This window comes from Oncorhynchus masou, chromosome 16, assembly GCF_036934945.1.
Source record: "Oncorhynchus masou masou isolate Uvic2021 chromosome 16, UVic_Omas_1.1, whole genome shotgun sequence".
NCBI classification, from domain to species: Eukaryota; Metazoa; Chordata; class Actinopteri; order Salmoniformes; family Salmonidae; genus Oncorhynchus; species Oncorhynchus masou.
In genome coordinates this window covers 2,941,863-2,959,792 of record NC_088227.1, presented here as the reverse complement: position 1 = coordinate 2,959,792, position 17,930 = coordinate 2,941,863, and the positions used below count along the sequence as shown (strand labels likewise).

General features: G+C 40.7%; 1 protein-coding gene across 3 annotated transcripts; it reads right to left on the bottom strand.

The window, feature by feature from the left end:
• Positions 1–236: 236 nt before the first annotated feature.
• Positions 237–17,403, bottom strand: spata1 (spermatogenesis associated 1). Of its 3 annotated transcripts, none has more exons than XM_064990552.1 (12): positions 17,143–17,403; positions 16,824–16,930; positions 16,468–16,585; positions 16,324–16,353; positions 15,686–16,049; positions 15,330–15,453; positions 15,146–15,203; positions 14,634–14,736; positions 14,414–14,539; positions 1,539–1,717; positions 840–983; positions 237–582 (listed from the first exon to the last, which is right to left on the bottom strand). In XM_064990552.1, the coding sequence occupies exons 1-12, from the start codon at positions 17,200–17,202 to the stop codon at positions 442–444; spliced, it is 1,554 nt and encodes a 517-aa protein (XP_064846624.1). In that variant the 5' UTR covers positions 17,203–17,403; the 3' UTR covers positions 237–441. The 3 variants fall into 3 exon arrangements, with proteins under 3 accessions (XP_064846624.1, XP_064846621.1, XP_064846623.1); XM_064990549.1 differs by having other exon boundaries at positions 16,300–16,353; positions 17,143–17,402; XM_064990551.1 differs by having other exon boundaries at positions 16,300–16,353; positions 16,468–16,561; positions 17,143–17,402.
• Positions 17,404–17,930: the final 527 nt, after the last annotated feature.

Genomic DNA, 17,930 nt, shown 5'->3' with positions numbered 1-17,930 from the left:
GTTGTTTTACCTACTTTAGGTGAATGCAGTCACTTTCAATAAGAGATTAAAATATGAAAGTCATTCAGAAAGTCAATCCTAAAACCGCTGTGACTTTGAAGAAAATTCCATCATGAAACAGTTATGAAATCTCTTAGTCATGGCAGATACTGTTGCTTTGATACTGTACAAATATTTGTTTTCATACTTAAGATTAAGATGGTTGTATCAACACAGGTTAATGATCAAATGATAGATTGTTCTTGCTGCAACAGGGACACGACAGTTTAATATGAACAATTGTTGTTTGTTAAACTGTGAAGTCATGGCTTTCACTTGATATGCATTGCAAATAGACATAACAATTTAAATGTGACCTTTTCTAAAATATATAATTTGGAATAAACGGAAAGCAAACATTGTCTTCTGGAATAAGGCCACGGTGGTACTGGTAGAAGTGGCTCAGTTAGGGATGCTTTGAGCCTGTGGTCTGTCCCTTGCTCCTGCTCCAAAGCCCATGTAGCCAGAGAGAAATATCTGGGTGTTCTTCTGGGCCAGCTCAGCCTTCAAGGCTCTCAGCTCTGTGGCAGCCTGCTTCCCGAGCTAGGAGGAAATAAACAAGGAAGTACATCAATGAAAAACATTGAGCACTGTCTGTCCAGCAAAGCTCTCCACCTCCTGCCCAAGTCTCATGTAAAAGTTGATAACTGAAATGTCTGCTTCTCATGTGAAATATTTTTCAACTGAGCCCTTAACATACTGTACTTTTTCCCAATGAGATAAACAGAGATGGAAAAAGAGAATTGTATTTACATTTGTAGAGTTATGAGGGAGTCAAAATGCAATTAAGATTTTAATACCTTGATCTCTGTGACGAGCCTCATCTTGGCATCATCCACCTTCCTCCTTAGGTTGTCAATCTCATGGCTCTCTGTCATTATCTGGATAATGAGCTCATTCTGAACATGGTGGGAAGAGTACCCAATTGTCATACTTGAAGATTCCTTAATAGAAAATGTAAATGTAAAAAAAAAAACATTGACACAATTTACAAACAAAGCATTTGTGTTTAGTGAGTCCACCAGATCAGAGGCCGTAGAGATGACCAGGGATGTTCATTTGATAAGTGCGTGAATTGGACCATTTTCCTGTCCTGCTAAGCATTCAAAATGTAACGAGTACTTGGGTGTCAAGCAAAATGTATCGAGTAAAAAGCACATTCTTTAATTTAGGAATGTAGTAAAGTAAAAGTTGTCCCAAATATAAATAATAAAGTACAGATCCACACAAACACTACTTAAGTAGTACCTCAAAGTATTTTTACACCACTGTCTATAATAATGGCATGGTCTGTATTGACCACAATATGAACTGATTCCCTCTAGTGGATGTTGTGGCACAGTCAAACTGACATTGTTGCTATGGCCTTACTGAACCATAAAACCTGAATCAACTTTGCATCCCAATAATCACTTCCTTCACAGATTTAAAAGTGGTGGAAACTATCGAGCCAATGTTTGGGGAGGGGAGCACACTTCAGTTGAAGGACTGATTGTTACTTTGGTGCTTGACAATCTTGCCCGCCATCTGGGCTTTCCTCCTCCATCCCTCGCCTTTAGCTGGTGTAGGATGTTATTGTAGAATATCTCCAGCTCTTGACGAAGACTTCTCAGTGTGACCTCCAAAGGGGCTGTGGCCTTCTTGGTATCAAAATAACTCCTCTTCCAGCTATCACGAGCTGGAAAACAACAACAAAAGCTCTCAGGGCAAAATTGACTTGCTTTTGCTGCAGTGTCAGTTCTGAACCCTTTTATTTCCAGAAAGAGTTTTGAAAAAACAAGATGAAGGTTAAATTGAGGAAGGAAAACATGATTTATTTGTTTTTTCTGTAACTCTTAAAAGCTGTAGCTATAATGCTTTATACGTTGTTATAAGCATGTATGAGATGTTTTTTTTCTACACTAAACAAAAATATAAACGCGACATGCAACAATTTCAAAGATTTGACAGTTACAGTTCATATAAGGAAATCAGTCAATTGAAATGTATTAGGCCCTAATCTAAGGATTTCACATGACTGGGAATACAGATATGCATTTGTTGGTCAAAGATACCTTGGGGGGGCGTGGATCAGAAAACCAGTCAGTATCTGGTGTCACCATTTGCCTCATGCAGCACAACATCTTCTTCGCATGGAGTTGATCAGGCTGTTGATTGTGGCTGGTGGAATGGTGTCCCACTCCTGGATATTGGCAGGAACATGCTGTCGTACATGTCGATCCAGTGCATCCCAAACATGCTCAATTGGTGACATGTCTGAGGAGTATACAGGCCATGGAAGAACTGGGACATTTTCAGCTTCCAGGAATTGTGTACAGATCCTTGCGACATGGGGCTGTGCATTATGATGGCAGTGGATGAATGGCACGACAATGGGCCTCAGGATCTCGTCACGGTATCTCTCTGCATTCAAATTGCCATTGATAAAATGCAATTGTGTTTGTTGTCCGTAGTTTATGCCTGCCCATAACATAACCCCAGTACCACCATGGGCCACTCTGTTCACAACGTTGACAACAGCAAACCGCTCACGCACATGACGCCATACACGCTGTCTGCCATCTGCCCACTACAGTTGAAACTGGGATTCATCGGTAAAGAGAACACTTCTCCAGCGTGCAAGTGGCCAGCTAAGGTGAGCATTTGTCCACAAGTCAGTTACGACGCTGAATTGCAGTCAGGTCAAGACCAGTTGAAGCGCTTCAGGGGAGGACCATCCTCAGGGAATTTCAGAAAGATTTAAAGTGAAACATTAAAGTTTAACGTTTTAGCTAAAACTACACTAAATATATTCACGTCACCAACTAATTGATTAATAAACACTGTTTTGCAATGAAGTTCTACAGTAGCCTCAGCAGCACTATGTAGTGAGACGGAGGACAGCTAGCTTCTGTCCTCTGAGTACATTGACTTCAATACAAAACCTAAGAGGCTCATGGTTCTCACCCTCTTCCATAGACTTACAGAGTAATTATGACCACTTCCGGAGGACATTCTCCAACCTATCAGAGTTCTTGCAGCATGAACTGACACCCATTCAAAGGATCAGATAATGAATATAGTACTGAAAGCATAAGCTACAGCTTTCTAGCACTGCAGTGCATAACATGTGGTGAGTAGTTGACTCAAAAAGACAATAGTTGAACAGTTTTGAACAAATACATTTCTAGAGAGATTTCGTAGTATATATTTTTTCACTTTTACTTGCTAGCATCGAATGCAGCTAGCTAGTTTAGCCTACTCAAACACCCGGCTCAAACAGAGAGGGATGTTAGCTAGCTGGCTGTCCAACACTGGAACTCTTCCAAGTCAAGGTAAGCTTTTGGTTTTATTAATTTATTGCCGCCTGTGGGTGTAACTACTAAACTGCTTGCTGCTGACTACACTGTACTGCATGTTTGTAGCAGGTTTACTAATGCGTTAATTCTTGTAACTATGTTGACTATGATATGACAACAATGAAGGGACTGTGTGTAGTGGTTAGCGGTCATGACATGGTTTGGCTTGGAAAGGTTTTTTCACCTGGTCACAGACAGCTGATGTGTTGTGTACTGAAGTCCACATGCGAAGGGAAAAGGTGAGAGGAGGAGAGTGCATAGTAGATAGACAACGAGCTGGCTGCTATGAAAGTGAACTGTGTTTGCGTCTAATCGGGTGTATTCATTGTGCCGATTCTGTTGAAAAACATTTCTTAAACAGAATGAAACGGTGATAAACATACCTGAATTTATCCAATAGAAACCCTTTTGTAACTGTTGGACTAATGATTACACCCTAGATCAGCTAGATGCAGGCAAAAGTGTGCAAGGCGGGATTGAATATGTTCCTATCTGTCACCTTGACTACTCAATTCTCTCGACCTGCACACCTACGTTGTAAACTTTCATTCATAGGCTAGATTGTAGCAACCTCACGGTGGGTACAGGGAAATTAGAGTATTATGTAGTAGCCTAAACCTATATTTATACATTGAGCTGGGTGAATGGAATATGAATGACAGTCATCCAATATGCTGTAATAGAAATAAAGCCATGTTCATAAAAAAAAGATCATCCTCCCTCATGTTAAACTGCACTGACCACCACTGGTGAAGACAATTAGTATGCAGATGAGCTTCCCTGAGATGGTTTTCTGACAGTTTGTGCAGAACATCTTCAGTTGTGTGAACCCACAGTTTCATCAGCTGTCTGGGTGGCTGGTCTCAGACCATCCCTCCGCTGAAGAAGCCGGATGTGGAGGTCCTGGGCTTTCATCAGCTGTCTGGGTGGCTGGTCTCAGACCATCCCGCCGCTGAAGAAGCCGGATGTGGAGGTCCTGGGCATCAGCTGTCTGGGTGGCTGGTCTCAGACCATCCCGCCGCTGAAGAAGCCGGATGTGGACGTAGGCTTTCATCAGTTGTCTGGGTGGCTGGTTATGGTAAGAAGCCGGATGTGGAGGTCCTGGGCTACTGCCAAATTCTCTAAAACAACGTAGGTAGGTGGCTTATGGTGAAATTAACATTCAATTCTCTGGCAACAGTTTTGGTGGACATTCCTGCTCTCAGCATGCCAATTACACGCTCCCTCAAAACTTGAGACATCTGTGGCATTGTGTGCTAAAACTGCACATTTTAGAGTGGCCTTTTATTGTCCCGAGCACAAGGTGCCACCTGTGTAATTATTTAATCAGCTTCTTGATATGCCACACCTGCCAGGTGGCTAGATTATCTTGGCAAAGGATAAATGCTCACGAACAGGGATGTAAACAAATTTGCGTACAAAATGAGAGAAATTAGCTTTTTGTGCTGGGATCTTGTATGTCAGCTCATGAAAAATGGGACCAACACTTTACATGTTGCGTTTATATCTTTGTTCAGTATAACAAGGCTCATAATGTTATGCCACTCAGTGTATAATCTACAATTTTGCGGCGATTACATTTTATGCTCAAAAGAAGTCAGTCGTAAATGTTGCATGCAACTGGCCACTATATTCCACTGTGTTCTTAATTTCTTTGTAGTTTATTTTCCCTGTTTTTTGTGGTATCTCTGGTATACCATGCTGTCACAATGCATATGGTGTATGCATTTGTAGGTCAATTTAGAAACTATAATTATTTTTGGCCTTGCACAGTAAAAGCTCCACCTTAGATATTCAACATGCTTCTTATTGTGAGGCTTGCGCCGCAAGAGCCCCGTCTTAGGTATTCAACATACTACTTCTTATTCTTATGCATGCTACGCCTTTTACACCGTTTAAGATAGAAACGCCATTCCAAGTTCAACACGTGTGTCACGGGCTAACTTCTTTGCCCCCCTTCATCCGCTTTCATGGCATTTCCTCAAGACTCTAAAGCTCCCCATTGTGACATAATCACTTCCAACGGCCATTCTCGAAGTGAAATTATGCAGCTTTTGACCCAAATCAGCTAATGATTCCACTTTGCAACAACTTAGACAAAGTTAAAGTGTTCCCGTCTTCATCTACTTCTCTGCTGCTCAAATATGGCATTAGGACAAAAAATACTTTTCTGAGAAAGTTACAGCAGGTTAAGTAACTTCAAAAATATTCAAAGGTATTAAATCTTCCTCTATTTCTCTGCTTGTCAAATCCCATCGCCTGTCTCTTACTAGCCACAGCTCTCTGTGTTATTGAGATTCCAAAACTGAGCTTTTGCTAGGATACTCAGACACAGAGAGGGAAAAAATGATGAGGAGAGTGAAGTGTGACCACAATTACTGACCACACCCACACAAATATTGGCCACATATTGACCAAAACAACTCACCACAACCACACCAACAACTGACCACAACGACTCAACCACATAACTAAAAAAATATTTGAATAATATATGTACAACTTAAACATTTTTTTCACAATCTCAAACGTTTAGAGCTTTAGCAAGCCCCACAACTTTACTTGTAAAGTTACCATCTAGTTATTATTATTCTTCCACATGTTACTGCTACACCGTTTAAGCTAGAAATGTAGAAACTTTTTGATATGTTATACTTTTAAAGTTATTCAACTTTTAGTCAGTTTTCTTTGCCCAAATCCACTATCATGTGATTTCTCAAGATTCTACTGCTCCCCATTGTGCCATTCTCTGTAAATGAAATCATGCAACTTTTGACAGAAATCAGCTAATTATTCCACTTTGCCATTTTAGTAACTCCATTTTACCACGTGCTCTTCTAACTTCTCCCAAACTGCCATTTTGACCACTAACGCAACAAGTTAAAGAAACATTTTCAAAGGTATGAAATCTTCCCCTACTTCACTGCTTGTCAAACCCGAAAGTGTGTTAGAAATTGGTACATACGAAATCGTATGTACCAATCTCTAGGTAAAGCTGTTTTAGTAACCCATTGCCCGCTATCTTCTAGCCACAGATCTGTCATCTTTGAGATTGCAAAACAGAGATGTTGCTAGGATACTCAGACAGAGAGGACCAAAATTAAGAGGAGAGAAGTGACCACAATTATTGACCATATTACAATTGAACCACACAACTACAGAACCACAACCACACAACTTCAGACCATATCTAGTGACCACAACCACACAACTGCTTACCACAACCTCACAACTTCTGACCACATCTAGTGATCACAACCACACAACTTCTGACCACACATCTTCTGATCACACATTTAACTACTGACAATATCCACATAACTTTTGAACAACCACACAACTTCTAACCACAACCACACAACTATTGACCTCAACATCACAAATTCTGAAATCTAGTGAACACAACCACACGGCTCCTGACGTCAACCACATAACTTCTGACTGCAACCACATAACTTCTTACCACATCTAGTGACCACAACCACTGAACTTTAGAACACAACCACACAAGTACTTACCACAACTTCTGACCACATCTAATGACCACAGCCACACAACTTCAGACCACAACCACACAATTACTGACAACCATACAACTTTTAAACACAACCACACTACTGCTTACCACAACCACACAATTACTGACAACAACCGTACAACTTCTGACCTCAACCGCACAACTTCTCACCACATCTAGTGATCACAACCACACAACTTCTGACCACACAACTTCTGATCACACATTTAACTACTGACCATATCCACGCAACTTTTGACCACAACCCCATGACTACTGACCACAACTTCTGACCACAACCAAACAACTGCTTACCACACCTAGTGACCACAACCACAACTATTGACCACAACCACACAACTACTGAAGCACATAACTACTGAACCGAACTTCTGACCACATATATTGACTACAACCACACAACTTTAGACCACATATATTGACCACAACCTTTGACCACAATCACACAACTTCCGACCACATCTAGTCACCACAACCACAAAATTACTAGAGATCGACCGATTAATCGGAATGGCCGATTAATTGGGGCCGATTTCAAGTTTTCATAACAATCGGAAATCTATATTTTGGGGCACCGATTTGGCCAATTTAAAAAATAAATGTTACACCTTTATTTAACTAGGTAAGTCAGTTAAGAACACATTCTTATTTTCAATGATGGCCTAGGAACGTTGGGTTAATTGCCTTGTTCAGGGGCAGAACGACAGATTTTTACCTTGTCAGCTCAGGGATTCAATCTTGCAACCTTACGGTTAACTAGTCCAACGCTCTAACCACCTGCCTCACAAGGAGCCTGCCTGTTTCGCAAATGCAGTAAGAAGCCAAGGTAAGTTGCTAGCTAGCATTAAACTTATCTTATGAAAAACAATCAATCAATCATAATCACTAGTTAACTACACATGGTTGATGATATTACTAGTTTATATAGCGTGTCCTGCGTTGCATATAATCGATGCGGTGCACATTCACGGAAAAAGGACCGTAGTTGCTCCAACGTGTACCTAACCATAAACATCAATGCTTTCTTAAAATCAATACACAGAAGTATATATTTTTAAACCTGCATATTTAGCTAAAAGAAATCCAGGTTAGCAGGCAATATTAACCAGGTGAAATTGTGTCACTTCTCTTGCATTCATTGCAGGCAGTCAGGGTATATGCGATAACAATAAACGTTTTGTTTTCGAAATGATAGTTTCAGGATTCGACCATATTAATGACCAAAGGCTCGTATTTCTGTGTGTTATTATGTTGTAATTAAGCCTATGATTTGATATTTGATAAAGCAGTCTGACTGAGCGATGCTAGGCAGCAGCAGGCTCGTAAGCATTCATTCAAACAGCACTTTAGTGCGTTTTGCCAGCGGCTCTTCACTGTGCTTCGAGCATTGCGCTGTTTATGACTTCAAGCCTATCAACGCCCGAGATTAGGCTGGTGAAACCGATGTGAAATGGCTAGCTAGTTAGCGGGGTGCGCTTCAAACGTCACTCACTCTGAGACTTGGAGTAGTTGTTCCCCTTGGTCTGCATGGCTAACGCTGTTTCGAGCCCAGGTAGGTGGCTGTTGTTACACTGGCAATGTAAAGTACCTATAAGAGCATCCAATAGTCAAAGGTAGGAATACAAATGGGAGAGAGAAATAGTCCTATAAATACTATATGAACTACAACCTAAAACCTCTTACACTGGGAATATGAAGACATGTTAAAAAGAAAAGTTTTCATATGTTCTCATGTTCTGAATAAGGAACTTAAAGCATCCAATAAGTCAAAGGTATAAATTGAACATGTTTCATTAATTTACAAATGATTTTTATTGTTGATAGAGCTAAAATAGTGTCCTATAATTATTACAAATAAAATAAATAAACAACCTAAAACCTCTTACCTTGGAATATTGTCGTCTCATGTTAAAAAGAACCACCAGTTTTCATATGTTCTCATGTTCTAAGCAAGGAACTTAAATGTTAGCTTTTTTACATGGCACATAATTGCACTTTTACTTTCTTCTCCAACACTTTGTTTCTGCTTATCACATCTAGTGAAAACAACCACACAACTACTGACCACAACCACACAACTGCTTATCACATCTAGTGAAAACAACCACACAACTTTTGACCACAACCACACAACTTTTGACTACAACCAAACTTCTGAACATAACCACACAACTACCGACCACAACCACACAACTTTTGACTACAACCAAACTTCTGAACATAACCACACAACTACCGACCACAACTATTGAACCACATAAGTACTGACCACAGAGTCTGTCCAAATCTACTGACGACCAATGGGAATTAAATATGATTTCACAATTTGAATAATAATGATTTCACAATTTGAATCACCACCACAACTACTGAACCACATAACTACTGACCCCAAATTCTGACCTCAACCGCACTACTTCTGACCACATCTAGTGACCACAACCACACAACTCCTGACCTAAACAGCCAAATTAATGACCTCAACCACACAACTGCTTACCACCTCTAGTGACCACAACCACATAACTTTTGACCACAACCACTTACCACATCTAGTGACCACAACCACACAACTTTTGACCACAACCACACAACTATCGAGCACAGCCAGACAACCTCTGACCAAACATCTACATTCTACAGTATCTACTGACCATATTCTCACAACTTATAACCACAACCACACAACTACAGACCACAACTATTGAACCACTATTGACTACTACTACTGACCACAAATTCTGACCAAATCTAATGACTATCGATGGGAATTTAAAATGATTTCACAATTTGAATAATACATAATAATAATACAAATTTGAGGTATCTCTCGATTGAGTTGCTTGTATACAACTTTTTGATATCTGTTATACTTTTTACATTATTCACTTTCTTGTCCTCTTTTTATCCTCCATCCTCTTTCATTGGATTTCTCAAGATTCTAAGGCTCTCCATTGTGACATCCCTTCAAACTGCCATTCTCTGTAAGTGAAATCAGTCAACTTTTGACCCAAATTAGCTAATAATTCCACTTTGCAACAATTTAGGAACACTAACTTTTTGTCTATCGTCGTCTACTAATCTGCTTTTCATATCTGTTTGCGGAATCAAAATATTCACTATGGAACTTACAGTATAGCTGTTTTTGTAACTCCATTACCATGTGTTCTTCCAACTTTTCCCAAACAACTGCCATTTGGATCAGTAATGCAACAAGGTACATAAACATGTTATCTAATTCTCTGCTTGTCAAATCTGCATTCGAAATCGTGTGTGCCAATCTGTAACTAGAGCCGTTTTAGTAACACATAGCCGGTCTCTTTCTAGCTGCTGTAAATCATGTCATAAACTAGCAGATTCATTATTTTCCAAACAACCACCGTTTTGACCACTAACCCAACAAGTTAGCCACAAATATTTTGTAGTGAAATCAATCCAAAAACAGTTTATAAATCGTGTGTACCAATCTCTAGATCAATTTTAGTAACCCATCACCAATCTCTGTGTCATTATTGAGATTCCAAAACGGAACCATTGCTAGGATACTCACTGACACTGAGGGACAAAATTATGAGAAGAGTGACCACAACTTTTGACCACAACCCCACACCTTTTGACCACATCCAGTATCCTCAACCACACAATTATATCCCACAATCTAGTGAACCCAACCACACAACTTCTGACTGCAACCACACAACTGCTTACCACATCTGGTGACCACAACCATACAATTACATACCACAACCACACAACTTCTGACAACACATCTAACCACTGACCATATCCACACAACTACAGAACCACATAACTAGTGACCACTACTACTGACCACTAGTACTGACCACAACTACACTACTACTGACTACAACCACACTAGTACTGACCACAACCAAACTACTGTTGACCACAACCACATGACTTCTGACGATAACCACACAGCTACTGATCTCAACCACTAAACTGCTGACAAACCTCTGACCACAGCCACACAACTTCTGACCACATCTAGTGACCACAACCACACCACGTCTGACCACAGCCACACAACTTCTGACCACATCTAGTGACCACAACCACACAGTGACTTCCAACAACCACGCAACGTCTGACCACAGCCACACAACTTCTGACCACATGTAGTGACAACAACCACACAGTGACTTCCAACAACCACGCAACGTCTGACCACAACCACACAACTTCTGACCACATCCACACATCGTCTGACCACAGGTACACAACGCCTGACCACATCTAGTGACAACAACCACAGTTACTGACAACAACCACACAACTGCTTACCACAATTATTGACCACGACCAAACTGCTGACCACAACCACACGATTGCTGACCACAACCACACTACTACTGACCACTACCACACAAATCTTGACCACATCTATTGAACACAACCACACTATTAACAACAACCACACGACTTCTCACAACAACCACACTACTGCTGACCACATCTAGTGAACACAACACTACTGACACACCTTCTGACCACAACCACACAACTACTGACCTCAACCACACACCTTCTGACCACAACCACACAACTACTGACCTCAACCACACACCTTCTGACCACAACCACACAACTACTGACACATCTAGCGAACACAACTACACCACTACTGACACATCTATTGAACACAACCACACCACTACTGACACATCCAGTGAACACAACCACACCACTACTGACACATCTATTGAACACAACCACACAACTTCTGACCACACCCACCCAACTACTGACACATCTAGTGAACACAACCACACCACTACTGACACATCTATTGAAAACAACCACGCAACTTCTGACCACAACCACAGAACTACTGACCTCAACCACACACCTTCTGACCACAACCACCCAACTACTGACACATCTAGTGAACACAACCACACCACTACTGACACATCTATTGAACACAACCACACAACTACTGACACATATATTGAACACAACCAAAAACTACTGACACATCTCGTGTACACAACCACACCACCACTGACACATGTATTGAACACAACTTCTGACCACAACCACACAACTACTAACACAACAAGTGACCACAACCACACCACTACTGACACATCTATTGAACACAACTTCTGACCACAACCACACAACTACTGACCTCAACACACACTACTGACACATCTATTGAACACAACTTCTGACCACAACCACACAACTACTGACCTCAACCACACACCTTCTGACCACAACCACACAACTACTGACACATCTAGTGAACACAACCACACCACTACTGACACATCTATTGAACACAACTTCTGACCATAACCATACAACTACTGACCTCAACCAAACACCTTCTGACCACAACTACACAACTACTGACCACAACCACACTACTACTGACCTCAACCACACAACTACTGACCACAACCACACAACTACTGACCACAACCACACAACTGCTGACTACAACCACGCAACTTCTGACCACCAGCCACGCAACATCTAACCACTGACCACACAACTACTGACCACAACCACACAACTGCTTACCACATTTTTATTTATATTTATTTAACATTTATTTAACCAGGTAGGCTAGTTGAGAACAAGTTCTTATTTGCAACTGTGACCTGGCCAATATAAAGCGTAGCAATTCGAAACAGACAACAACACAGAGTTACACATAGAATAAAACATACAGTCAATAATACAGTAGAACAAAAGAAAACAAAAAGTCTATATACAGTGAGTGCAAATGAGGTAAGTTAAGGAAATAAATAGGCCATGGTGGCGAAGTAATTACAAAATAGCAATTCAACACTGGAATGGTAAATCGGCAGAAGATGAATGTGCAGGAAGAGATACTGGGGTGCAAAGGAGCAAAATAAATAAATACCAGTATGAGGATGAGGTAGGTAGATAGATGGGCTGTTTACAGATGGGCTATGTACAGGTGCAGTGATCTGTAAGCTGCTCTGACAGCTGGTGCTTAAAGCTAGTGAGGTGAGATGTGAGTCTCCAGCTTCAGATATTTTTGCAATTCGTTCCAGTCATGGGCACCAAAGAACTGGAAGGAAAGACGACCAAAGGAGGAATTGGCTTTGGGGGTGACCAGTGAGATATACCTGCTGGAGCGCGTGCTACGAGTGGGTGCTGCTATGGTGACCAGTGAGCTGAGATAAGGCGGGGCTTTACCTAGCAGAGACTTGTAGATAACCTGTAGCCAGTGGGTTTGCCGACGAGTATGAAGCGGGGGCCAACCAATGAGAGCGTACAGGTCCCAATGGTGGGTAGTATATGGGGCTTTGGTGACAAAACGGATGGCACTGTGATAGACTGCATCCAGTTTGTTGAGTAGAGTGTTGGAGGCTATTTTATAGATGACATCACCGAAGTCGAGGATCGGTAGGATGGTCAATTTTACGAGGGTATGTTTGGCAGCATGAGTGAAGGATGCTTTGTTGCGATATAGGAAGCCGATTCTAGATTTAATTTTGGATTGGAGATGCTTAATGTGAGTCTGAAAGGAGAGTTCACAGTCTAACCAGACACCCGGGTATTTGTAGTCCACGTATTCTAAGTCAGAGCCGTCCAGAGTGGTGATGCTGGACAGGCGAGCTGGTGCGGGCAGTGATCAATTGAATAGCATGCATTTAGTTTTACTTGCGTTTAAGAGCAGTTGGAGGCCACGGAAGGAGAGTTGTATGACACTGGTGACACACAACCACACAACTACTGACCAAATCTACTGACCAGTAGTGACTATCTGTGGGAATTTAAAATTATTTCACTATTCAAATAATATAATCAAAGTACAACTTTTTAAACTTTCACTACCACAACAATACTTTCAAAGAACATTAGCAAGCCTCACAACTTTACATGTAAAGTTTCAATCTAGTTATTATTATTATGACCATGACAATTATGCATCACAATAGTATTGTCACACCCTGACCATAGTTTACTTTGTATGTTTCTATGTTTTGGTTGGTCAGGGTGTGATCTGAGTGGGCATTCTATGTTGGATGTCTTGTTTGTCTATTTCTATGTCTGGCCTGATATGGTTCTCAATCAGAGGCAGGTGTTAGTCATTGTCTCTGATTGGGAACCATATTTAGGTAGCCTGGGTTTCACTGTGTGTTTGTGGGTGATTGTTTCTGTCTCTGTGTTTGCACTAGATAGGACTGTTTAGGTTTTCACACAGTTATTGTTTTGTTAGTTATTTCATGTCTAGTTCCTTTATTAAAGAACATGAATAACCACCATGCTGCATTTTGGTCCGCTTCACCAGAGAAAAACCCTTACAAGTATTGTCTATGTTGTAGGGCAGGTCAGTAACTTATTTTGCTGTGCCCTGTCGCACAGATTATTTTATAGTTAAACAAGCTAGTTGGTATTTAATCTGGATCATAATGAGATGCTAATATATTAGAAGTGCTTTTGTCATATCCTGAAACGAGGGTGCAAAAGAACTAGTCCAGACATACACCACCTTGATTTCGACGGTGTCTGTTCTGGGCCAGCAAGTCTTTTCCTTTTCTCAGCAACTCTTGTCTTGTCTGTTCTAGTTGCTTTCTCTCCTCTTTTGCCATCTTAATTTCCTCTATCAGTTCATCTCCTGAGGGAAGGATGAAACATACCATGTCATTTGCGCCTTACATTTCAGCAACAACAATATGGATGACTGAGACATAACAGAAATGCCTGCTTACTACTTGATAGGAAGACCGAGGCAGCCGTTTTACGAGTGCCCAGGGTTGGGGCGGGGGGTGGAGAGGCGTACTGTGTAGGCATAGTTACTGGGTGTTCAGATACCTACATGAAAATAAGTGATTGGTAAAACATAATTAAAACATTTTGCTGAAGCAAATTGATTTCGGTGAAAATAGTTTCAGTACTCCGCTGCTTCTCTAGACCTATTTCTCTGACTTAGACCCCTTTTTTAATTCAAACCCACCTTCTGGCTGTGGAATTTTGAAGCAGTAACAAAGCCACACAGTATTTTACAAGGCGCTGGTAATTTACAATAAAACTATTCTTGAGTTGACTCAACAACCTCTCTTGGTGTGCAGGACTTGATGGAACTACACCTTTTAAAAAAACTATTGAATGGGCTTGCAGATGTTCAATAGTCTGGCTATGACATAAAAACATGGTAATTGTAACTGATTTTGGCATAATGTCATTTCAGTAAGTATGTTAGCAGCACGCAAGCATATCTTACCTCATTTTGTTTATTCCTGATATACTTCAGTGTCTGTGCATCTTTAGATTTCCTAAACCTCCAAAGAGAGAAAAAAAAATGTGGGTTTACTAATTTTATATGACTGTAACCAGGGTTTAAATAGCTCTGATGGTGGTAGAGCTCTTCCACTCTGTTATGGCAAAAGTGTTCCTCTGTGTGTTACCTGTGTGGGGTGGGAGAAAACACAGAATCCTGATCTTCCAGTGACTCTGGAACACCCGAATTGCTCGCTCGGTTTCTCTTGAAACGCTGTTTCTTAGCAGGTGCCACCTTCCCCACAACTGATTCTGTCAAAATGAATTGACAGTAAATGGTTGTAACAACATCTGTCTGTTACAACAAGTACAAGGTTGACTTGCAGAAACATTTTTCAGAAATGTCAGTTTAAAGTACACTCCAAAATCTAAGTTTTTCAATTTCATACCAGATTCAGAGCACTTTTCAGGTACAACCCCCCCCCACACCAAAAAAATAAAAAAAAGAATGGATTTTGTAGTGACCTATCCCTTTAACGCTCACCTTTAGCCTCTATGACACACTGGGGTGGCCCCTGGGCTTGGGCCTTCCACAGGAGGAGGTCATCCTCAGCGCACCCAGACTGCTGAGAGGTGAGAAGGTCCTCCTCGTTCTCCTCTGTGGAGCAATAGCTCTCCTCTTCCTTCGCCTCCTCATCGGGGCTGGGGGAGGAAGGGGGCTGTGGCTGGAGACCCTGGGGGATCTGAGGGAATTTAAAAGGCTCTTTTGTCCCTGTTGGCATTCCTTGCACTCTGGCAGTGTAGTAAATCTGGGGATCTGTGGAGTGGGTGTTGGGGGTGAGGGACTGTGAACAGACACTGTTGTCGCTCTCCACCCTGGGCAACAGGTACAGCTCTGGCTGAGGGGCCTGGAGAGTAGGAGAAGACCATGACATAAGGACAAGGCATGCAACAAACTTATTATAAATAGATTTCTTTTTTTCACTTAAAAAAATATATCTACAGTGCCTTCAGAAAGTATTCATACCCCTTGACCTATTCTACATTTTACCATTATGGGGTATTGTGTGTAAATTCAGGTTGTAACACAACAAATATGAATACTTTCTGAAGGCACAATATAAAACATGTTTTAACATTTAAGCGGAATAAGCATACATATGGCGGGGCAAAATACTTCACTTTCAAATCCCTTTCTTGTTTGGCTTTGACCTATTAAAAAAAAAATACAAACGCAATGGGACAATGAATCACCTCATGCCAGTTTACCAAATAAAACACAAGCGATAAGCAACTGTGTCCCTGAACCAGGCCCGCTATACTCACCAATGCCAAGCTTCGGCCCACACATTTTAAAAAGGAAAGCTTGTCAATATCTCTCTCAGCTCCGAGGAGAATGCCAAGCTCACTCCTGAGAGTTCTGAGAGATATATCAGGAAAGACCCTGGCATGAAAACAACAATTTACAGTGAAGAGGCACTATGTTCAAAAACATTTTCACATCAAAGAAATATGGCAACCATCAAAGTATCTTGTTGACTGTTTAATCTGCAGTTTTCTTGGCCTCTTCTGTACATGTTTTCTATTATGATTATTCCTACAGATTGTAGGCTATACTGGTCTCATTATTTGCAGTAACCATATGCCACTTCTGAATAGAAAACATTTAATAAATATCTCACCTGATGAATCCAGCAGATATGAAGCTCTTTATGGCTTCAACCGGCACTCTATTCAGTTTTAAGTTCCACTGTTCATTTGGTACAAACAGCACATGGAGCTCAACAAACTAACAAGAAAGCAATCGAAATTAATACGCATTGGAGCTTCTTACACTTTACCCTAACAGGGATTGGTTTTCCAAAAAGCAAAGTCCACCAAGAAAGGGGATATAAAGATTGTTGCGGTAGACAGATGGTGATAATCCTTTGTCTTGAGTACATAATAATGAGTACATAATAAAATCACACGACATAATGGTGCAATGTATAGCCTACATACCTTTCTACTTGTTAGTCGTCTCTCATCAGGATATCTAATAGACTTGCACGAGGATTCCATTTTCAACAAGCCTCACCTATTCTAAGAAATAATCTGTTTGACGAAGGCATCAAGTTTTTCCATGATAAATGCTGTTAGTTTCACAGAATAAGACCTAGGACACGGGCTGGTTTCTTTCTTCTCATAAAAGCTTGAGAATGTGTTGCGCTTTGCTTGTCCAGGGTGAGGAGTGGAGGAGTGGACTGCTAAGTAACAATCTCTTGTGAAGTCAAACAGAGCCAATCTATCTTTATCGATGGCACAAACGGTTGTTGCTCCGCTGCTGATGCAAGATACCCCAAATAAACGTTAAAACATTACCCACTATAAGGTGGAGAATGTAATAGGGTCATTGTTGAATAGCGGTGGCATTTGAGAATAGCATTTTGGAAAAAATGTAAATAATGAAGTGTATTTGGGTACATCTTTTAAGAGTTTCATTCTAAAACACTACAATGCTTTCATAAAGTATTCATACCCCATATCTTTCCAAAATGTTGTGTTGCAGCCTGGATTTAAAAAATATTAAATATACATTATTTGTCACTGACCTACATATAATATGCCATGTTTTCTATCATGTTTATAAATGAATTGAAAATGAAAAGCTGAAATGTCTTGAGTCAATACATATTCAACCCCTTGTTATGGCATACCTAAATAAGTAGGAATTTGCTTAACAAGTAACATAAGTTGCATGGACTCACTGTGTGCAATAATAGTGTTTAGCATGATTATAATAGGGTCAT